Here is a 24,557-nt window from a genome sequence, read left to right as displayed (position 1 = left end):
GTTAGTAAAACTTCCTACAAACGTTTATCCTTCCAGTCACCAGCACTGGAAAGAGGGACAGAGAGGGAAGACATGAAGCTGTTCACTCTACCTGGCCCCCAGTGGAGTCAGGAGGTTGTCGTACCTGCCTATTCTCACAGAGCCTCAAGTCCGACTTCTGGTGTGTTCTCTAAATGAGCTTGTGACAGCAGACAACAGAGAGACACTCACAGGACAGCAAGGTGTTTACCACCACCTTTACCCTGTGGCTCATTATCACACCACCCTGACAAAGCCTCAGGAATTATTTCTTCTTATAAATCTCTTGTAACTATCTTGTGAACAGCAGAATGACAGTGTATTGGTTCCATGCATGTTCAAAAAATTTGTGTCAAATTTAAACATTTTAAATATGCCACTGTTTTTGTAACCTCATTCATGCTTTTTTTCATATAAAAAACCAGAAGTGCTCTGGCTTCTCTCCGCCTCTGAGAAGTCCTGCAAGGCTGACCAGTCAGTAACTGTATTGGGCTTTAACTGAACTCTCAGGAAACAGCTGTGGAGCGTGGGTGGGAACCTGCCTCTGGAGATTCCAATCCCAGCTCTTGCACTATTAGCCACGGAATCCTGGAAATTTTTGTGCCCCAGTTTTCTCATCGGTTAAATGGGGATAATAATAGGCCTCCCCTGGGGGGGGGTTATGGGGCCTAAATGGACTGATACTCATCAAGTTGTTAAAACCTAAGAGCCCAATACAACCTGATGTCAAGAGCTAAACTCAGGTTGTGTCATTTCTCTGAGTGTCACATCTCTGAGTGATTTTCTTGTCTGTCAAATGAAGGCACTGGCCTTAGAGGACATAGTTGTCAAAGCAGGGGGCTCTGGAGTTAGCTCGAGTAAAGGTACCTTCTTCTCTAAACCTTAACTTCCTCATCTGTACAGAAACCAAAAAACCAAACTCACTGCCATCAACTCGATGCTGACTCATAGTGACCCCCACTGGGTTTGTGAGGCTGTAAATCTTTACGGAAAGAGAGGACTTCATCTTCCTTCCGCAGAGCGGCTGGTGGGCTTGAACCACTGACTTTCTGGTTAGCAGCCAGAGTTGGCTATGATAGTGCCTGTCTCACACGGGTGCTGAGGATGGGGTAAGACACCCAGAGGTCAGATATTCTTATGATTCTTGTCATCCTCTCCACTACTCACTGGTTGTTATTCATCTCTTGGATCTCTGAATGGGGAGGAGATTGCAGAAAGCCATGTTAAATGCACCTGCAAGCTTTCAACAGCGCCGACCAGACTCTAGGGCAAAAGTAAGCAGATATGCAAAGCTAACATTATCAATGCAGGTTCCAAAGGTTTGCAAGATTAACTCCTCAGACGTTACTATACCAGCTCCCAGCTCCTCCGCTGATCAAATACATGACATCTGAGCCATGCCGGGGTGGCAGAGGCCCTGCCGAAAGAATTTCTCCACTGGATTAACTCCACTTACAACATCAAAGCCACCTTGATGGGTATATCTGCTCTTAAATGTCTCTTTAAAAAACAAAGGAAGAAAAAAACATATCCTTAAATTGTGGCAGCTGGTGAGTAGAAAAGAAAACTGTACCATTCCATAGATGGAGATGGCAGTTCCCTATCCTTTTATGTAAGAGCTGCATTGTGATCATCTAACCAGCAGTGAATTTCCTGTGAAGTTAATGAAGCTTGGTTTTCAGGTCTCTGCACTGCATGGGCCTGCACCTAATTTGATATTCATAATTTGGTATTCTTGCATTAACGAGAGCCTCCCACCTGATATAAACTCCAGGCCCCACAAAACCTGGATTTAGCCCTGATATAAACCAACCACATTTAAATTCAATCCATGGCAGGGGGATGGGGGTGGGAGGACGACACTTACAGAGAGGTACCTGAGGAGTCATAGTGAAGGATTTCCGTAAAGCACTTTCTATAATGGGGCAAAAGCCCAGACAACCTGCCTCTCCCTCAGAAGGGAAACAGATAAACCAACTGGGTTTAGTCATCAGCGGGCTACCATACAACAGCTAAAACCAACAGCATCCAACATGAATAAATGCAACATGAATAAATCCAACATGAATAAATCCCAAAATCAATGGGGAACAGAAGTAAAAAAGCAATTTGTAAAAGGATATGCAGATTTTGTAGGTTCCATCATCTACAGAGACAGTCACATCATAAATTTGAGTGTCTTTGTGATTCTAAAAAATAGGATGTGCAGAGTATAGCACCATTTATAGGAACTTTCCCTCCTGGATATTTTTAAGTCAGTCTCCCACCACTCATCCAACCACCAGCCAAGGTCTGACCTTATGGTCTCCAACCAAGATGGCGGCCACAGCAGTCTGCCTGTTTCCAAACTTCTCTCATTCCAATCTGTCCTTCACCATCTGTCTGAAATAGGAACCCATCACCCACAGGATCAGGTTAAGACCCTTATGATCTGGCCCCTCCAGACCTCTCACCCTCAACTCCCTACATTTACTTTATGTATCTCATCTCTTACCATTCTTTTCTCTCTTCCGAACACCAGGGGCTTGCAGGCAGCACTGTAGGACTGGTAAACTACATACCATTCTTTCTCAAAGTCATTTTTAATAAGAACATATTTCAAATAACAAATTATCAATATGAAATCCAACAGGTGGCTGCAACATTGCACTATGGTTTGGTTTGTCACGTGACTGGACCAAAGCGGGGGGGTGGGGGTGGGTGGGAACCCAGCCCACACTTTTCATTCAAACATCATTCAAACTCCAACCAAGAAATATAGTTCTTGTTAACTGAACCATGTGATTAATATTTGTATTTATACTTTGAGGGTAATTGTTTCTTTATGCTTTGGAATTAACTATGTCTCTATCATTCAAAAAGCTAAAATCTTGTAATGAATACATTTGTTCATAATTACATTCCATGTGTTAACAAGCTCAATTCACTTTCTCCTTCATACTTCTCAAGTTTCTTTCTGTTCCAGAAAGGTTGTGGAAGAAAACAAACTGAATATACTAAAAGGAGCCAATATGATTTATTAAAAAGCTTGGATCATGTGATCACATAAATGAAACTGGAATTTGGTGAAAGGCAATGTGTGTTACCCCCAGACCTCCCTCACATACTAGGCAGTGTGAAGCAAGAACAAAGTGTCAAGTTAGGCAACCTAGAGACTGGGGTTCTCATCCCGGCTCCACTCACTTGTTATATTCTGCCTCAAACCCTTCAATCAAGAAGTGGGAAAACCAAACCCATTGCTGTTGAGTCAATGTCAACTCACAGCAACCCTGTAGGAAAAAGTAGGACTGCCCAATTGGGTTTCCAAGCCATACTCTTTGTGGAAGTAGACTGCCATGTCTCTTCCCTGTGAAGCAGCTGGCAGGTTCAAACTACAGACCTTTTTGTTAGCAGATGAGCACTTAACTGCTGCACCACCAGCGCTCCTTGGCTATACCATTGATCAGACTCACAGCTGTGGAGTCAGATCCAACTCATAGCGACCCCTCCTTGGGTTTCCAAGGCAGTATCACTACAGAAGTAGATTGCCCAACCTTCCCTCCTAGGAGTGGTGACTTTGAACCACCACCCTTCTGGTTAGCAGTCAAATGCCTTAGGCACTACGCCACCAGAGCTCCCTGGCTATACCGTTAGGAAGATGCAAATTAAAACCATAATGAGATAACACTTCACTCCCACTAGGAGCTCTGGTAGCGTAGTGGGTAAAGCATTTGGCTGCTAACCAGAAGATCGGTGGTTCAAATCCACCATCTGTTTCATGGGAGGATGTTGAAGCAATGTACTTCAATAAAGATTTACAGCCTTAGAAACCCAGTGGAGGTCACTATCAGTCAGAATCAACTCAGTAACAGTGGGTCACTCCCACTAGGATGGCTAACAGAAAACAAGAAATTTTGGTAAGGATGTGGAGAAACTGGAACCCTTATCCATTGCTGGTGGGAATGCAAAATGGTACAGCCATTGGGGAAAACAGTTTGGCAATTCCTCATAGACATAAAACTGCCACATGACCCAGCAATTCCACTCCTAGGTATATATGCAACAGACCTAAAAGTAGCCATGCAAACAGACACGTGTACACTGACATTTACTCCAACACTGTTCACAAAAGCCAAAAGGCGGAAACAACCTAAGTATCCATCAATGGACAAAGCGATCAACAAAATGTGGGACACACATACAATGGAGTACTACTCAGCCATAAAAAGAAACAAAGTTCTGATACACGCTACGACATAGATGAACACTGAAAGCCTTATGCTTCAGTGAAATCGGTCAATTACATAAGAACAAACATTGTATGATGTGTCAGACTGGGGTCTCTAGAGAAACAAAACCACCTCACTTATATGAAATAACAAGAACAGGCAAACGCATAGCGACCAAAGTTTATCAGTGGTTACCAGGGGTGAGATGGAGGGAGGCGGGGGACCCACTGTTGAGGAAGCAGTAAGTTTCTGTTTAAGGGGATGAGAAATGTGGTAACGATTACAGGTGACAGTGCACAAGATGCTAAATGTAACTGCTATCCCCAAATTGCACACCTGAAAAACGTTCAATTGGCAAATGTTTTATGTATCTTTATAGCAATTTTTTAAAAGTGGGCTAAAATTCCATAAAAATAACGTGACATACCAGTACTGTAACTTTAGACAATTTACTAATCCTTTCTGGGCCTTAAATTCCTCATCTGCAAAACAGGCCTAACGGTCTCAAGCCTTGGCCACAACATATGCATGTTACAGCACTTTGTAAAACTGTCAAACTCTACAGGCACACAGGATCTTAGTATCAGAAGAGATACTCCGTTCATTTTAACCAACAGTCCTTGAAGCTAGATGCACGGTACTGTGGTCCTCAGTTTCCTGAGTGTAGACCCTAAGCCATAGATTACCTTTATCTGTCACATCCTGAAAATTTACACCGGAAAAAAACAGCAAGCACAGCCTCCTCATATGAACCACATATGCTGTCCGTGAATTACTTTCATCTCCAAATTAGTAGGATACAAATCGGTAGGGCTTTCCTACAGTGAAATCTGTTTAAGCAAACATCTGCTGCTGGTTCCCTGAAAAGTGTTTTTTTTTTTTGGCCCCCACAGGTGGCACTGGCATTGGTAGCCTGAAATCCATGCAGAGAAAATGTAGCCCTTCAGACTGAAGTCCTTCAAGAGAGGCAGTGTCCTTGAGGGCTTGGGTCCCCTTATAGCTAGGGAGCAAGCATGCTTAAAAGGAACTAGACTCCAAGCCAGGAAGTGCTTGGGTTTAATGAAGGTGACAATGACTGCTTCATCACTGTCAGGGCGACACTGATTGAAAGGACACACTTTTCCTGTTATTAATATTCTTAATTAAAGCATAAAAGGAAGCATATGTTTTAATTGAATCAAGGGCTATTTTTCCATTTTTTTCAATAACTCGGTTTTTAGGGCAGTGGAATGGGGGAGGCACAGAATGTAATCCTAAAGTCACATATCCTGCCCTTAGCTTTACCCAAGATTGTCCAAATGACCTTGGGCCAACTGCTGAGGGCAGACACCTGCTTTAGCGCCTGCATCTGTGACAGCGTCGGCTCTCGAGAGGCCTGCTAAACACTCAGCAGATATTAGTCTAGTCATCAAATGATTAATCCGACTCTGGGGCTCTTGCTGTTTTGACCAGCAGGTTACAGACTTCTTTTCCTCCTCAAATAGCAGGCCAGTTACCTCCTGGCTTAGAGCTGAAATTATACTGCATCTATCCAAAACAGTAGGAGCTCTGGTAGCATAGCGGCTAAGACACTTGCCTGCTAACCAGACGGCTGGCAGTTCAAACCCACCAGCCACTCCTCGGAAGGAAGGCTGGGCAATCCTACTTCCGTAGTGATACTGCCTCGGAAACCCAAGGAGGGGCCGCTATGAGTTGGGTTTGACTCAACGGCACATAACAACAACAACAACATCCAAAACAGTGAGCCAAGAAGTTGAGAGTATCTTATTCATTTTTCTAGCATTATAGGGAAAAGACTTTTTGGACACCTGTCACTAGAAAGGAGCAACTGCAAAGATTATGCTTCAAAATCACAAAGCATCAAGGATAGCAATTCTGGGGACAGCTTACACTGCAGCGAAAGGCAGGAGCGGGGGCACCAAGAGAAGGTGGTATGATGTTGAAGTGGGGAATGTGCGGGACATGACGCTGGGCTGGCACTTATACAAACAGAAGGGACAAAACCACAAGACCACGGCCTGCCTCCCCAGTCACTCCCAGCCTGCAGTGATTTCTCTCTGAAAGACTTTCCGCCAACCCGACAGCTTAGCAGGGCTCGGAGGGCACAGAGCCTGCAGAGCTCAGCCAGGAGCCTGGGGGAATGCCCAGTGGATAGACAGAACAAAGCTTTCTCTGAGTGTGGTGCTGGTTCTCAGATGAGCTTGACATGTTTAGCAAAAACTGGAGACCATAAATTCCTTTTTTTCTTATTTCTGTCACGCACCACAGAATGTCCATTCAGGCAAGTCCAACCACAGAGGTCTGTGGTCCCAACCTCCGTAAAGGCTATCAATATCAAAAAGTCGAGGTACATACAATGGTTCATAGTAACAAATAAGCACAACTTTGGGACATGCATCAAAACATCACTATTTGTACTACTGTATTATTATGTTAAAGATGTTTTAGTGTATCTGGAAGTGTTTCTTTAATGTTTTTTATGCATAGAGAGATACTTTATATATTAAGACAAACATTTGACTAACTGATGTTAGATATGAACCACAGCTAATAGACTTAGGCACAAACTCAACTTAAAGATAGACTTAAGAACTGAACTCGTTTGTTATCTGGGGGCTGCTTGTATATATAACATGGTGTTTGTGCAACGTCCAAATCACGTATGTCCTATTTCACAGAATGCATCGTGGGCATTAAGCAATGCATGACTGTAATAAAAAGAGGGGGATCCAGTGAATGTAGTTCACATGTGCAAAATGAGATTACACAGAAAATTTACAGAGCCATGTGCTTCTCACTGGTTTCTGTATGTATGATACAGAATGCTAGGATGCTACGTATACAGATGCTACATTATCTGTATGTGATAAAAACAAGTGACTATGGTTATCTGCACACGCACACCCTGGGACCGCTATTATGGATCCCCAAGTCCCGTAACATCTCACATTCTGAGGCAAGTCTCTCTCAAGTGCAGAATATGCAAAGGAACAGTGGACAGAAGCGATGCCGTGACACGTGGCAATGCCCAGAACAATACGGTTTTCTTCTTGCAGCCTACCTTGGCCTGGACAGCGTAAGAAGCTAGGAGCACGGAAGCCTCCGGAGGGCAGTAGATCTTTTCATCTAAAATCTGCTTCTTTACCTGAAAGGGGCAACAAGGGAGAGAAGGAGAGCGTGAGCATGGCAGGGAACGTGCAGGCTCGGCACAGCAGATGGCTGCAGGGTGTTGTAACGAGGCCTGCCAAACCAGCCTCTTAATCATTTTCTGACAAAGGGCACAATTTTTTACTGATGCAGACGGGTCGAGAGTTCAGTCACTGAGATGTCATTGCTAAGATGGCTGCGCGTAAAAACCCCTCACTGCTTCTCCTCATGATCACACGCTGAAGAGTGAAAACAATCTTCATGGTTAAAACACAGAGTGACATCTGGGCTGTGACGAAGGAGAGCTGTGAGCACGAGGAGCGTCAGGAGCAGCTCCGGTGGCGATTGCAGCCTCGGCCCCTGCTGTGCACACTCATCACTAGAGGAAATGGAGTCTGCTTTTAAGTCTTAACGCAAGACAAAAGTCGCCAAGGCCACTGAGTTATGACTGTGGAAAAAACCATCACTTCAACGTGCCTGTGCTGAGGAAGAAGGAAGTAATAAAGTTTGATCGATTAAACTTTTAAGTACATGTGAGCTCCAGGAAATATAATTTGTAAGCCATAATGCTGAATTAACATATCTCACTGCACTTAATTTTTTAGAGTGGTGCAGCGTGTGGTGTTCCAGACACGAAGACAGGAGAGCCGCCTGAAAGGGTGGCACTCTAAAATAAACATGACAGGAAAGCCGATTCTCTCTTCACAGATGTCAACAGTCATCCAGATCCTTGCTCAGCCACAAAACGCTCCAGTACTTCAGCATGAGGGAACATCAGGGCAAAGCCACAAGAGAGATGGGTACTGCTTCTGAGGGCTTTACAAAAAAGCCATTTCCATAACTCTAGGACATTCTGGAAGGAGCCCTGGTGGTATAGTGTTTCAGGCATTTGGCTGCTAACCAAAAGGTTAGGGGTTCAAACCCATCAGCTGCTCCATGGAAGAAAAATGAGGCAGTATGCTTGGAATCGACTAGATGGCAGTGAGTGAATGTCCCACCAGGGGCCTACCAGGGCCAGGGCCAGTGCCAGTCACCTTCAAGTCAATTCCAACTCATAGCAGCCCTGTGTGTGTCAGCAGAACTGCCCTGCATAAGATTTTCATGCGCTTGACCGCTAACCAGCAGGCTGATGGTTCAAACCCACCAGCCACTCCTCGGAAGGAAGGTTGGGCAATCCTACTTCCGTAGTGATACCGCCTCGGAAACCCAAGGAGGGGTCACTATGAGTCAGGGCCGACTCAACGGCATATAACAACAACAACAACAGCACCTCAACAGGCCTTTCTGCCAAGGTGCCTCTGGGTAGGTTCAAACCATTGATCTTTTGGTTAGTAGTCAACTGTACAACTATTGGCACCATACAGAGAGATCATTATGCAATTTCATTCAAAGGCAAAAAGTCTTCCCACGTTTTAAAACTGATTTTACATTCCTAAGGAGCTCTGGTAGCATAGTGCCTAAAGCACTTGACTGCTAACCAAAAGGCTGGCAGTTCAAACCCACCAGCCACTCCTCGGAAAGAAGGTTGGGCAATCCACTTCCGTAGTGATACTGCCTCAGAAACCCAAGGAGGGGTCGCTATGAGTCAGGTCCGACTCGACAGCACATAATAACAACAACAAAAGAGAAAATGAAGGTGCTCTGGTGGTGCAGTGGTTAAGGCATTCGGCTCCTAACCAAAAGGTCGGAAGTTCAAACCCACCAGCTGCTCCACAGGAAAAAGATGAGGCGGTCTGCATCCATAAAGATTTACAGCCTCGGAAACCCTATAAACCAGGGTTTCCTGCTCTGTCCCCTAGGGTCACTATGAGTCAGAATTGACTCGATGGCAGTGGGTTTGGTTTTGGTATAGAGAAAATGAAACCTGAGATGTTTCTGAAACTTTCTGATCCTTTGGTTGCTTTTTAAAGGGGGAAAAAAAACAACACTACAGAAAAATTAAAACTGATCTGAAAATGTTAGAAAGAATATATACATATATGGTAAACCTGTTTTGTAAAACAAATGATTTGAGGGGTTTTATTACATTTAACTTAACATTTACTGAACACAGTATACTGAGACTCAAACTAATTACAGGAGGTCTACATGGGAAATTGTGTAATTAGCACCCCTGCTGCAATCTTTTACATTATTGGCAGTGGGTGCCTTTAGGCACATGAGGCAGCCCCAGCGCTAATCACTGTAACTAACCATGAAATCGAGGACTGGCTCTGACCAAGGAGCAAGAACACAAACAAAACAGATGGGGCTTTCTTCCTCAGACCATCCCCTGCCCCCACCCCACCTCTGACTATGGCCCCAGACAGCAACTAGCGGTCTTTGAGCTTGTAATTATGGATCTCCTAATTTCTTCAATTCAGTTGAGTAATTTACTCAATGAGCCTTGCCTTTAAGGGGCTTACAATCTAATGAAGGAGTAAGGGGGAAATAAGACAATTACAGACAAAGAGTAGCATGAAGCATGATGTCTGAAGTACCACATGCGTGGCATAAACCAAGCGTCACTGGGGTCCTAAGCAGCCCTGTCTTAATGAAAACAGAGTTGGATCTTTCAGGAGAACTGGTGCTTTATGAGAACCTCTCTCTAACCTTCTTTTGCAATGACTGAATACTTTCTTGAAGTTAGCCAGACGAAAACAGTCTCCTTCTTTAAGGAGATTTGAAGCTAGGTAGTTACGTGCATCTATTCCTTCCCCATCTCACTTCTGCAATTTCATCTGACACCAATTCTCATCACTCAAGTACAATTCCATTCTGAACATTTGTCCATCATGGAGCCAAAGGGACTGACTTTTCAGAGACAGAACGTTTTCACGATGTGAAGGCGTTTGTGGTCAGTCAGCTCTGAGGGGCTCTCCCAGACCGATGCTGCAACCAGTTCTGGGAGCGTTCTCTCAGAATCAGGAGGGTAGCACAGACTCTTGTACCTGCAAGAAGAATAAGTGTTGGGTGATCTCCTGAACCAGCTCCTCCTCAGCATTCTCAGGATAGAATTTGGCCAGGAAGTGAAAGGTGACTGGTTCTTCCTTTGATACGTCATGATCCAGCACCTGCAGAGTTAAAGAGCAAGAAATAAACACGCTGTCGTGGTGCCACCACCAAAGAGCTTTTTGTAGGGAGTGTATGAAAACGTTTTCCCCTCCAAATTCATCACATATCCCAAAGGCTGTGATTCTGTGGTTTGAAGCAGACACAAAATCATGTGTAATAAGAGGTAAAATTTACTTCTGAACCAAATTAACCAATATCTCCTCAGGGTGAGTGGAGCTAAGATTATTAAGGCCCAAATGTTTTTGAAGACATAGAAATAGTTAAAAATTAAAATATGTATATCTAAAAGGTTTTAAGCACTATCTTTACAGTAGACTGAAGGTTTTTATTATTATTATTTTCTAATGTAATGGACTCTTCCTTTATTCTTTTTCTTGTTGCTCACCTCCAATAATGAGGTCCAGATTGGAATGGAGCTTAGAGGTGATAAACCAGAGCCTGATTAAAATCATCCCAACATTAACCAAGTAACAGAAGTGAAACGTGTCCACCACAAGCCCTGTCACTTCTAGGAGCTCCCAGAGATGCCCCAAGAGATGCTTGGAACACAGTTAGCAACCAGTGCCTTTAATTTTCAAACAAATCCATCCGCCCTCTGAAAAGCTTGAACCGTCTGCTCTCCAGAGTGTACGTTAGCTCAGGACATAAACAAGCTGTATAACATGCTACGAGGCCCCAGTGAGAATGTGTCCTAACTTATTTCCTTTGAGCAGGAGGCTGGCTCCCTGGCATCCGATGCCTTCAAGTAGCTCCATTTGGCCAACACTCCAATATGATTCAAAACTTAGGTGGCTGAGAGTCACAAAAAGATACAGAGCTCTTCATGCTCCTGCTCCAACTCCAGGCAATGCCCAGGAGATGCAAAGTAAACCTGATCTAGGGCACTCAACTGACATTGGTACACAATGGCACTTTGATGTTCACGATCACTGGGAATTCCCACTGTGAAACTGACAACCAGCAGGAATTCCGACATGAAGATTCAGATTACTGAGTCCATACCTGAACACAATGTGAACATTTAAGCTCAGAGTCAGACTAGTCAAAGAGGCTTTCATTGTGTACCAAGCCACACGGTAGATCAGAACTTCAGGTAGGCAATTATAAGTGATACCTTTTGGGGTAAAAATTAGACACTGACTTACTTTGGGATTCACGTAACTTTCAGGAGTTACTGACAAAAGCACATGGACCTGCTCCCCCATCCATCTTCGTTGTTAGGTAGACAGGGAAGTATGACTTTGTATACACATATGAACCCACAGAGAGGGCAATTCCCCTAAGCAACATCTTTTTCCAAACCAAATTCAAAGGGCTGGGAGCCCAGACTTCTCTACCATGACTCAGAAGCCCCAGAGAATCCTGAGGACAAAATGGACATTCTTCTTCTGCCACAGGGACCAGGGTGGTCCTTACTCCCTCAGGTCACATTAATGATGAATTCAAGTCGGGCCATGGTGTTTCTCAAAAAGGCTTAAAAAAATCCTTAAAGAACATGAGCCCCAGGAGATTATTTCAAAGACATAAATTGTGTGTGCATGTGTATATACATATATGTGTGTGTATGTGTGTGTGTGAGTACACATGTGCATGTTGTTATTGCTGTTACGTGCCGTCGAGTCAGCCCTGACTCACAGCGACCCCTCCTTGGGTTTTCGAGGCAGTATCACTACGGAAGTAGGATTGCCCAACCTTCCTTCCGAGGAGCGGCTGGTGGGTTTGAACCGCCAGCCTTGCACGTGCGCATAAGGGTAACTAATTTTGATTCACAGTCTGACTAGTGGTTCAATAAATGGAAGGGCATAAAGGCAGAAGTAATCAGCCTGGTGACAATGGCTAAATAGGCCAGGGCTGGTAACAGTTTCATCTTGGCTAATTGTGCTCCTGGAGAGGCTATGAGGGGTAGAGAAACCTGGGGCGTCTCCAGGACCTGCCTTCTGCGTACTCAATTCAGGAGGCTGCCCTATTCTCTGTCTCATCTCTGTCTACCCTGATGGTGAACAACCAGCCAGGTGCATGCCCAGGGAAAAGACGGAACAGAACACGCCAGCCCTGCTGGTTTCACGGAGTTCCAGTCCAACCTTCTTGTCCATTTTGAGCCAGGCCACAGTGTCTTTGATTGTGTACTGCAGTCCAAAGAACCAGGTCTCCCGGAGCCCCAGGGTCCGACACACCAAATCAAACAGGTCCTTCCCTTTCCACTTCATCTGCAAGATAACAAACCAACAGGGCAGGACGTTATAAGCAAAAGTCATAATCCGCCCTCATGAAAACATTTTCTCTGCCTTCTCTCCTACTCTCAGATCCCAAAACGGAGAGATGCCACTAAGATGGCTGAGGAACACAGAATTCCTAAATAATCTTAAAGCTTCCTGCACAAAACCATGAGTGGGAAAATACCAATTAGAGCTTAATGGCTTAATCACTGCAAAGCATACTCAGTACCTCCCTTGGACAGTTTCTTACAGATCTTAATAGCCCCAAAGCTGCTCATTTGGGAAAGCTGGTAAATAAGCAAACACATTTAGGGGAGTCGAGTCTCTTGTACTAACCCAGGGAGATGGCCAGCTTCTAGGGACACTAATTGCCTTGGGATTTTATTGTTGTTAATTTTTTTTTATTATTATGACTCTGCCTTTTGATAAAAAGCTAGTGTTTTTGTTATTGTTGTTCTGTTTTGTTTTGTTTTCATTTAAAGGTTGGATTTGCTAGAAGTTTTTCAAAAGCAATCCTGGGGAGGAAGTTGTAACCAAAGTCATAAATCATGGAGGAAAAGAACCATTAGACCAGCTGGTGCAATTACTGGTCTCTCCTTCCAGGATGAGTAGCTGAGGCCAAAGGGCAAGCGACTCACCAGTCACGTGGAGCAACTCCAAACTCTCAGTCTCTAAACCAAGGTGACAAATAGACACTAATATCCTGTAGTGTGTTTATTCCACAGCCTCACTTTCAAAAGGACCTGAAGCAATGACTGCTAACCCCTTTTCTCAGCTCTTCAATCTTGTAGCTGGAATAGCAAATGCAACATCTTAATGGGGGAAGAGAACATCTGGCAGCTTAGAAAATGTTGCCACCTTGTGGCTTTCTGAGTTAACTCACTCAGGATGTTGCTACCCTACCCCTCGGCTGCTGTCTACCACCCCCATACCAAAGGTCAGGGGCACCTATGCACACACGGACAATACACACATGGGCACAGTTATGGTCATACGAGACACACTCACAGAAACGGTGGTCACAGTAAAAATCATTTTGGGGTTTAAATACAAAGTTGCCAGGCATCGGACGAACAAGACCACACCACCGCAGAAGCATCGTTTCCCTGCTCTCATTACAAATCCCACCAGAAGCCCTGGCACGCTGAAGAGGCATCACGACAAGGAACGGGGAACCAAAACTGGGGGTTTCAGAGACTCGTTACAAAAACAAGTTAGGTAAGTTAGAGCCCTAGTATTTCCGTGGCTTTTGTGAAAACCTGATTCTACCGGGAATTTGTCAAGTCGGCCTGTCTTTAATAGATGTGAAGGCACCAGGTGTTCTCCACAAGGGATCCGACTGAAAAGCTCGTCCCACTCCTGCGTTTGCTGTCAAAGGCGAGCAAAGCAGCAAGCTAGATGGAAGAAGGCCAAAACCGCAGCAGACAGTGCTTGAGGTATGTGCCAGCTTCGTCCTTCCGCAGGGCCCTGTCTCCCATCTCCTCCACCTCTGCCTCTGACCCCTCTCAGTCACTACAGTGGCGTCCCTGGAACGTGACCATGGTTGAGGTCTTTAGTGGTTATTCTGAATAGAGTAAAATATAATGAAGAGTTTTAGTAAGAAAAGAAAAAAGAGAGATGGTCTTCTTTCTCTTTTTGAAATAATGCTGGCCAGCACACCCACTTTCCTGTTGGACAACAGGACAAGGGGTTTTTTAATTCACAGCAGGTTTCAATTCCTACAGGCAGACTTCACTGAAGAAATGTTATTTTGGAAAACTAGAAGCTTAGGATGCTGATTATCCTCTTGTCTCTATTTTAAGCCAGTGCACAGTATATAAATTATAAATGACTACCTTGCTACAAGATAATGTAACCATAAAGAACAGACATTAACTTGGAGAAGTTAAAGGCTCAGCGGCCGAGAAGATCAAGGTAACGACTCCCAGGGCCCTGCACCTCACGCGGGCTGGGCGGCCAACGGCAGCTGGGGCTCTTCCAGCCGAATGTGCGGCCGCATCAAAACAAAAGCTGCTGCGGGTTGATGAGCCCGTTTCCTGACTTGGGAGCCTAAATTCTCAAACATAATATTCGACTACCACACTCTTCTTATATTCCCTGCGACTTCTTTGTTTTTAGAATGCAAGCTTATCTTTGTGGAATGCAAAAAGACAATGACGTTGTCCCCTGTGAAGCCTGGATAAGTGATGAGAGGGGAAAAATTCCCACCCTGACTCAGAATGCCCTACTTATAGATTTTTAACTTTGACTCAAAGAATTTCTGAATGTCAGAGTCAGAAGTGAGCTTGAGCTTGAGCCATCCATCACCTAGCATAGCCCCGTCACCTTTTTGTACAAATAGAGAAACCAAGTCACAGACTCTTTAGCAGCTTGCCAAAGCAGCCAATGGCCTTAACGCTTTTGGCTGCTAACCAAACTGGGGCGTTGTGTGTGTGTGTGTGTGTGTGTGTGGTTTAAGTCCATCCAGAGGTGCCTCAGAAGAAAAGCCCTGGTTTTCCAGGGCTTCCTGGAAATCAGCTTCCAAACAATCAGCTCCCATGGAGCACATTCTATCCTGACACACACGGGATGCCATGAGTCAGCATCAACCAACGGCACCAGAACTCCCTGAAGCCACGGCAAATCTCTGAACACTCTCGGGCAAAGGACTGATGGGATCAGACTTGTATTTTGGAATGGGCTCTGATGACAGGATGGGAAATGGGCTGGAGGAAGGGAGCCTAGACACAAGAAGACTAAAAACAAGTCCAACACGTGCCCTACCAAACGCAGCAGGACGGGGCATGTGTGCAGGGACAGGAAGAAGCTAGACAGCCTGAGGGACAGAAAGGAGAGCCCCAGGACGGGTGTCTGAAGGCCTGTGAGGGAAAAAGAAGAATCACAGGGCTCCAGTGGCTCCACGAAGAGAGAGACAGAGTACAGGAGAACACCTTTGGGAGGGCAGGCTAGCGATCAAGTCTTAGACAAGATATATTAAAGTGCCTGAGGAAACCAGGTAGAGACGATTTAAAGCCCTGCTGTTGTGTGCCATTGAGTAGACTGCAAATCACAGCAACCTGTCTTGGTTCTCTAGCGCTGCTATAACAGAAATACTACAAGTGGGTGGCTTTAACAAACAGAAATTTATTCTCTCACAGTTTAAAACTCAAAACTCACAGCCGTCGAGGAAGCTAGAAATCCGGATTCAGAAGGGTTTCTCTCTCTCTATTGGCTCACAGTTTAGGAGGATGGGCCTTGTCTCCTTTCAGCACCTGTAGACCCAGTGTTCCTTGGAGACCTCCGTGAGTCTTGGCATCAATCTTCCCCTGGGTCTAGAGGTTCCCAGCAAAGGGACCCTGGGTCCAAAGGGTAAGCTCCACTCTCAGTTTTTCTTTCTTGGTCGTAGGAGGTCCCGCCCTACTGCTCACTTCTCTCTCCTTTCATCTCTCGTAAGATAAAAGGTGACGCAGGCCACAACCCAAGGAAACTCCCCTTACATCAGGGCAGCGACCCCCAACCCCCAACTCTCTTACAACTGACTGGCTGATCACGTCAGATCACATCATGGGGGATGATTACATCATTACATAACTGCCAGTGACAACCATGGTGCAGCCAAGCTGACATATATTTTGGGGGATACAATTCAATCTATGACACAATCCTACAGGACAGAGTAAACTGTCCCATAGGGAATTTTCACAGGCCCAGATTGCCTGGTCTTTTCTCCTACAGAGCCACTGCTGGGTTTGAACTGGCAACCTTTCAGTTAGCAGCTGAACTCTTAACCACTGTGCCACCAGGGTGTCTCTGATTTAAGGCCTTAGCCCTATTTATAAAAGACTAATATTTTTTTCTTTGGTTGAATCTACCCTCAATATATTGTTACCCATGAGGTTGTACTTTTCAACCTGGCCTTCCCCAAATGCACAAAGCTTGCTTAGATTTTCTAATTTGGGTTTTGACTTCCCTACAAACAAGAGCCGTTGGTCACAGTGCTCTCAGGGGCTCCTAGACAGCCTGTGGGAAGAGGTCCTGAGTCACGACCTGGACTTCCTGGGTGCCAGCTGGTCACCAAGATGTGACTATGCTTGTCTCCAGTCTTACCACTGGTCTGTGGCACTGTGCTCACGGTCATCTGAATGTCTCCTAAGGTTGTAGGCACCTCAGAATAAGCGGTATTAGTCAACCAAACTGATTTAATGGCTTCCAACACCCAGAGCTCAAAGACTTCAAGCAAAATGAACCATCATTCACTCACTGACAACAAACAGTCAGTGAACACACATTGTGTCCAAGCACTGCACAGGGTACGGGGGGAATGGAGAACAAAAGAGACAAGTAAGTGTCCACTCTCACACAGATACCCACCTCCCTCACATCACACATAAAAGACTCCAGGTTTAATGTCATTTCAGCACTATAATACTTGTGAGTGCCACAATAGGGACAACCAAGGGCTGTACCAAAAAAAAAAAATAAACCCACTGCCGTCAAGTTGGGTCCAACTCATAGCGACCCCCTTTGGGTCTTCCCAGGAGGTAAATCTTTACGGAAGTAGATTGCCCAGTCTTCCTTCCATGGAGTGGCTGGTGGGTTTGAACCGCCAGCCTTCTGGTTAGCAGTCAAATGCCTTAGGCACTACACCACCAAAGCTCCCTAAGGGCTTTAGGGACCCCTAGAAAGGGGTCCCCTATCTTGGAGGAGTAGGGAAATGACACAACATCTAAACTGACCCCTGATGGGAAAGGGGAGCCAAGTGAAGACTGGGCTTGGGGAAGGAGAAGAGAGCAGAAAGGTATGTTCCAGGCGGAGGGAAGAGCATACACAAAGGTCTAGAGGCAAAAAAAAAAAAAGACCTTAAATGGCCCTGCAGGAAATGACAGTAGTATATATAGTTCAATTTGACTAGAAAATAGCTTAGCTACTGATGTGTTTCCAAAAGGACAAAAACGACCAGCTAACCCCAGTTACTTGTCAACGGTCTAACTGCTTCTCATATACCAACCACAGAACACAAAAAATTACTGAGGAACTAATTTCGTCCAAAGATGGAACCTAGCTAGTGTCATTCTAGGTTAACAGGAGAGAAGTTCACTTGTTACAGTGATGGATGCCTCAGGACAAAGCAATCCCAGCCACTGCCGCCGAGCCGATGCTGCTTCACCGCCACCCACGGGACAGAGCAGTGCCCACAGGGATTTATAAGGCTTTCTAGAAGCAGACTGCTACAGCTTTTTCCCGTGGAGAGGTTGGCGGATTCAAACCACTGACCTTTCAGTTAGCAACTGAGTGGTTCACTACTGTGCCACTCAAAAACAAACAAACACACTCATTGCCACTGAGTTGATTCCAACTCATAGCGACCCCCTTTGGGTCTTCCCAGGAGGTAAATCTTTACGGAAGTAGATTGCCCAGTCTTCCTTCCATGGAGTGGCTGGTGGGTTTGAACCGCCAGCCTTCTGGTTAGCAGTCAGTGCCTTAGGCATTATGCCACCAGAGCTCCCATAGTGCCACTAAGGATCCTTAAAACATGAAGGCTTAACTCTTCCCAGGAACAGGAGCTGTGGTGGCGTAATGCCTAAGGCACTTGACTTCTAACAAGAAGCCTGGCGGTTCAAACCCACCAGCCACTCCTCGGAAGGAAGGCTGGGCAATCTACTTCCGTAGTGATACTGCCTCGGAAACCTAAGGAGGAGTCACTATGAGTTGGATATGACTTGACGGCAGCGAATTTGGTTTGGTTTGTTCTTCCCAGGAACCAGTCAAGAAGGATGGCTAGGCTATGGTTCTCCAGCGTCGCTGTGAATCTCAGCTCTGTCACTGTGTCACCTTGAGCAAATTATTGAACTGCCTTGTGCTTTGGAATGGAGATAATAAACAGAACCTGTCTGAGAGGACTGAGCTAGGATGAAATGCATTAATACATGTAAAAAAGCCGCAAACAGAACCCGCTCCAGAGTAAATACTCAGTAAAGAGTAGTTGTCATTCATTTTAACCCCACCCCTTGTTACAGCCTTAAGTGGCGCTGCTTAAACCCTCCCGGTCCTGTTTCACTCCATGGATGACGGAAGAAAGATCAGAAAGGGCACCATCAATTCTCATCGTGCTAACCATACTATCACTCATTCGACAAACATTTATTGAGCACCCACTACGTCCTGGTCATTGTGCTTGGCACAAGAGATAAATGATGAATTCCAGACAAGACGCTGTCCCTGTTCCCGTCTGACAGGGAAGACAGGTAAATGGATAACAAAAATGCACCCAGGTGCTCTCAGAGCAGAGCGCTATGGCAAACAACTAGGCCCTAGGGCCCTGGGGACAAGAGGCTCCACAGAGAAGGACTCATTTGAGCTGGGTCTTGAAAGCCTGGGTGAAGGGACTGAAGACAGGGAGGTCACACCAGTCGGAGAGAACAGCATGCCTGCTGCTTGGGTCCAAGCTGTTGCAAAGTGCAAGAATGTTCTTTGCACTCTGCTGCTATCTGACAAACAGCATAATTATCCTATCTGCGGTACTGAATGTTCAATGCAGCCCTGAATATGCAGTTTCAGTCGACGCTGTGTGACAATTCTGACTCCACAACTGATTGCAGCCAGGCTGTTTATCACTGGGTCAGAGCAGTGAAGCACCCCGTCACAAGACCTTGACGAAGGGTATGATTAGTGAGCTGAGTCTCCGTTTACCTTTTTGTGAAGGTATTTCCTTTTCTGACACCTGATACGTAAACCTTTCGGGCCTGGCATTATACTACTTAAAGGGCTTTTTGTTAGGGCTTATAATTTTTCCTGAATGGCTTGCCAAAAATAGACAGCTCCTGGTTCTGATTAATACACATCTAAGCCCATCTCCTTCCACCTGGCCCAAGTATGCAAACCGTTCTACAGACACCACAACGCCTTCTTCATCCCATGCCAGCAAAGGCAAGTGAAGCAAAGAGGCAGATGCTTGTTCTGCAGACAGAAAATGAGGTGGAGGGAGGGAGAATGGTGGTTGACGAGGAGCAGAAAGGCACGAAGGAGCACGGATCGAGACTCCACCGCATGCACGCTCCTCCACAGGCGTGTCCTAGAGGTGCCCTTCAAGCACAGAGGCCAATGGCAGTGAGTCTGGAAGTACAATGCTTCTTGCCTTCACGGCTGTGGGTTCCCATCACTTTAACATGCTGCGGGGCTATTACACAGATATATACTTATGCCTGTATCAAAGATAGATGTGTATGAACTTTATAAACAGGACCAAGTGCTGTCAGCTTATTATTTTTTTGTGGGGGCTGAATTTATGAGCTTTACTCAGAGTGAAGTGCTTGTGATTTATCAACCTAGAATGTTTTAAGTAAATAGCACTAAGCACTTAGCCTCCGCAGCAGGAACGTAGCTGGAATGCAGTACCTTTCTGTTGTAGGAAGCAACTGGCCTCAATAACCTGCAGGGCTGATTGAGGTCTATTAACTGGGGAAGCTTTATGAATAAAGTCAACTGACAGCCATTTTACAATCAGTTTTAGACTCAGCTCCTGAACTGTTTTGCTGAGCAGCCTTCCCGTTTCTCTTCTCCCACCGCTTTCTTTGGGCCATGCAGCCCTGGACAATGCAATCCCTGTGACTTCTGAGACAACAGCATCTGGTGAGTTGGAACCCAGCTACATGGTGGGAAGGGGTCACAGCTGGAAAAGGACAACTTTCTTCAAGAGGGAGGACTACATCTGGCTGCTGTTATGAACCAAATGGTGTCTCCCAAAAATGACTGTTAGAGTCCTAACATGCATTTACTTGTGGAACGAGTAAAAAAAAAAAAAAAAAACATCAAGTCAATTCTGACTCACAGTGACCTCTATTGGGTTTCTGAGGTGGTAAATCTTTATGGAAATAGATTGCCCCATCTTCCTTCTGCGGAATGGCCAGTAGGTTTGAACCGCCAACCTTCTGGTTAGCAGTCAAACGCCTTAGGCACTATGCCACCAAAGATCCTTTATGGAAAGAGTCCAGGATGGCACAAACACTGAAGTGCTGGACTACTAGCCAAAAGGTTGACGGTTTGAACCCACCCAGAGGCACCTCGGGAGACAGGCTTTTGAAAGGTCACAGCCATGAAAACCCTACAGAGCAGTTCTACTCTGAACACATGGGTTTGCCATAAGTGGGATCCACTCAGTGGCAACTAGCAACAATACTCGTGGATATAATCCATGGAAATAGGGTTTTGTTATGTTAAAGAGACCACACCAGTGTAGGGTGTGGTATGTTGGAAACCTAATCATTTGTGAGTTACAAAAAGCAGATCAGACACAGACGCAAGAGCCCCGGTGGCACAATGGTTAAGTGCTCAGCTGCTAACCCAATGGTCAGCGTTCAACCCACCAGCCACTCTGCAGGAGAAAAGAACTGCTGATCTGCTCCTATTGAGATTTCAGCCTAGGAAACCCCACGGGGGCCAGTTCTGCTCTGTCCTGTAGGGTCACGACGCATCAGAATCAACTCGATGGTACACAAGACACAGACGTGTGTACAAAAAGAAGGCAGATGCCAGGTGAGGCTCGTCTACAAGCCAGGGAGCCATGGAACACCTGGGGCTGCCAACAAGGATGGAATCCAAGGAAGGAATCGAACCACCGAAACCCTAGTCTGGACTTTCGGCTTCCAGACTGTGAGAAAATAAATTTCTGTTCTTTCAAGCCACCCATTTGTGGTATTTGTGTTACAGCAGCTCCAGGGAACTAAACCAAAAAACCAAACCCATTGCCATCGAGTCTACTCTGATTCATAGTGTCCCCCATTGGGTTTCCAAGGAGGTAAATCTTTACAGAAGTAGATTGCCCCATCGTCCTTCCACAGAGTGGCTGGTGGGTTTGAACCGCCAACCTTCTGGTTTGCAGTCAAATGCCTTAGGCACTATGCCACCAGAGCTCCTTCCAGGGAACTAAGATAGCAAGCAGCTATATGTGAAATGCCTAAAAATTAGAAACCTCCCGGAGAAACTTCAGCTTTACAGAGAAGATTCTGGAAAACGCTGAAAGAAAAGCAACATTCGTTCCACCTCGTAGAGGCCTGGAGGACTATGTTATCAACCACACAAGGAATGCTATTTGACAGGCTAGCTCTCTACTCCAGGGTGGATGAAAGAGAACCCAGGGCTTTTGAAGCCTTCCTTATCTGGGATTCTAATTAGCTCACAAGCTGCCCTAGCATTTGCCATGAAAACTGTGGAAAGGTTAGCTCCCTTACAGATTCGAGCAACAGAAGGATCCATGCCTCTCCAGGCGCCCAGGCTCAGGACACATGCCGAGTGTTTATCATGATTTCAGAAATGGAAAGCCAAGGATGGCTGTGACTTCTCCTCTCAGGGTTTACCGGTGACTCTCCAGTCATGGCTAGCTAGAAGAACCCACTGAGAGAAGACAGGAGAATTTATTTGAAGATGCTAATGTACCAATTCCAAACTCGCCGATCTGTCCGTTTTGAAAAAAATAGATGTCAAATACCTCAATTTACAAGATAAACACAATGAAAAGAGATATTAAAACAAAAATGATTTTGCCGTGCAGCAAGTGAAAAATGAGTTCCATTAAAATCTATTCTAACCACAAAGGATGAGAAAGTTCGGTACGCTGGGGTAAAACCGACCCCCGCCTCAGTGCTATCACCACACCGCAAAAGCAGGTTCTCCTGGCTCGTAAGCTTATGGTTTCCTATTTTTTCAGTCATAAGTATCACACAGAAGAATACATAAAACGTATATGTACAATTAAAACAATCAATCACCCATCTATGTCTCTATCACCTGCATTAAGACACAGAATAATTTTAGGGCCTCTTCTCTGTAGGAAGAGGTAACTACAAGGGAGGAAGTAGCCAGAAGAGGGCTGTTACATTGTGGGGAATTGCAGACAATGTCATGAAACAAAATGTGTATGAACTGCTGTATGGAAAATGAATTTGCTCTTAAAAAAAAATGCATTTGCTCTATAAACTTTCACCAAAATTAAAAAAAAAAAAAAAAGTCCCTGTGCTCCTACCCCCAGCCACATCCCTCCCTTGATGCCCTGGAGTTCACCACTATCCTAATATTTTTATTTATTTATTTTCTTTAACTTGTATTGTGTGTGCCATTTTCTTTTGCAATTAATGGATCTGCTACTCCTACTCAGTCATTATTTCTCAACACAGGGAAAAGACAAAGCCTCCACACAGAAACTGAACCCCAGCCCCAAAAGAGATCCATTCTTTTTCTACCAATTCCGATTCCTCTCTATCCTTCATTTAAATCTGGTCAAAATCTCACAAGCCTGACACCTGCTCTTTGCAAAAAAAAGCCCAACGCCACACTCTTGCCCTCTCATAATGGACCAGAGCAAATCATTTGGCTCTCCCCATCCTCCAATCATCTGTTATTGTGCTGAAACGATTTAAATTATTAGTTACAAGGCCCTCCACTCATTAATTGCTTCCTCTCTCCTTCAACCAATTGCACAATGGCTAAAATTCTGCTGGCCTGGTACACACACACAACCCAGCCTGTCCCCTCTGGGACCAGTACCTCCGTGCTTCCATTTACATGTGATCAGATCTTCCTAAGGAGCTCTGGTAGCGTACTGCCTAAGACACTTGACTGCTAACCAGAAGGCTGACGATTCAAACCCACCAGCCACTCCTCGGAAGGAAGGTTGGGCAATCACTTCCGTAGGGATACTGCCTCAGAAACCCAAGGGGGGGTCGCTATGAGTCGGGTCCAACACGATGGCAAATAACAACAGACTTTCCTAAGAACCGTTCCTTTATCTTACCATTTACCCCACCCCTGAATCGTATCAGATACATGAGCATGTACTTTACATCCTTGGAAAAGTAAAGGGTCTACCTTTCTTCCAGATTCCTGTCTGTGCTCCAATTCCACAGGTCACAAATTCCTTGATGGCAAGGGCTACAACAGACGCATCATCTCCCAGAACCCAAGTGTTACGGGTTGAATTGTGTTCCCAAAAATATGTGGTGGAATCCTCACTCCACACCTGTGGATGTAACCCCATTTGGGGACAGGTTTTCTCTACGTTGATGAGGCAATGTCTTAGTGTAGGGTATGTTTTAAGTCGCTCTCTTTTGAGATGTAAGAGAACCGGACTAAACAAGCAGAGATGGGGGGAGCGAGATGCCAGGCCACAAGAAGATCACCCAGGGACCAATTAAAAGAAGCTAAAAAAAAAAGACAAGGGCCTTCTTCCAAGCCGACAGAGGAACCTTCCCCTAGAGCCAGCGCCCGAATTCAATTTGTGGATAAGGCACTTGACCGCTAACTGGAAGGTCAGCAGTTCAAACCCACCAGCCGCTCTGTGGAAGGAAGACAGGGCAATCTACTTCCGTAAAGATTTACAGCCTCAGAAATCCAATGGGGGTCGCTATGAGTGGGAAGCGACTGAATAGCAGTGAGTTTTGAGTTTTTTTAATCTGTGAGAAAATAAATTTCTATTTGGTAGAGCCACCCAGCCGCTTGTGTTATAGCGGTACTAGATAACTAAGACCCCAAGCTCGTGCTGCACAACCCACGGACATTCAGTAAGTGCCTGTGCTTGGCTGATGTTGATGATAATGATGATGGTAACTAGAGGAGGCTTCTGAGTAGAACAGTCTTCTAAGTAATGATTGCAATGAAGCAAGAATTTATGACACTCCCTATTAAAATTCTAATTGCATAATTAGGCCTTAAGGTATATATTTCCCCCCTTTGGTGGCACATACTGATTTCCTCTCTCTAAAAATACCTTGGCAAGAGAATCTGAATCTCAAAGAACAAGTAAGAAAATTTTCCACAGAACAAAAGGGACTAGTAAGAAACAAATCACTGCACCTTGGGAAGCCACAAAACGGAGGTTTTGAACTCTGAAAAGTCTTCCAAAACCAGACGAACTATTGTTTTGGCTTTTTTTCTTAGTTTTATT

The 24,557-nt window shown here is 45.2% G+C and overlaps 1 protein-coding gene across 1 annotated transcript in view; it reads right to left on the bottom strand.

Moving 5' to 3' along the window:
* NF2 (neurofibromin 2) overlaps positions 1-24,557 on the bottom strand; it is a 74,077-nt gene that overhangs the window by 28,029 nt on the left and 21,491 nt on the right. Inside the window, exons 2-4 of the mRNA XM_007947969.2 lie at positions 12,509-12,634; positions 10,304-10,426; positions 7,288-7,371 (exon numbers count right to left, since the gene is read on the bottom strand). Of these exons, the coding sequence (XP_007946160.1) occupies positions 7,288-7,371; positions 10,304-10,426; positions 12,509-12,634 (333 nt within the window). The remainder of the gene's footprint in view (positions 1-7,287; positions 7,372-10,303; positions 10,427-12,508; positions 12,635-24,557) is intronic.

This window comes from Orycteropus afer, unplaced genomic scaffold (assembly GCF_000298275.1).
Source record: "Orycteropus afer afer isolate SDZICR_OR568_19922 unplaced genomic scaffold, OryAfe1.0 scaffold00197, whole genome shotgun sequence".
Classification (NCBI taxonomy): domain Eukaryota; kingdom Metazoa; phylum Chordata; class Mammalia; order Tubulidentata; family Orycteropodidae; genus Orycteropus; species Orycteropus afer.
The sequence above is the reverse complement of the archived record's forward strand: the minus strand, read 5'-3'. Positions and strand labels throughout refer to the sequence as shown.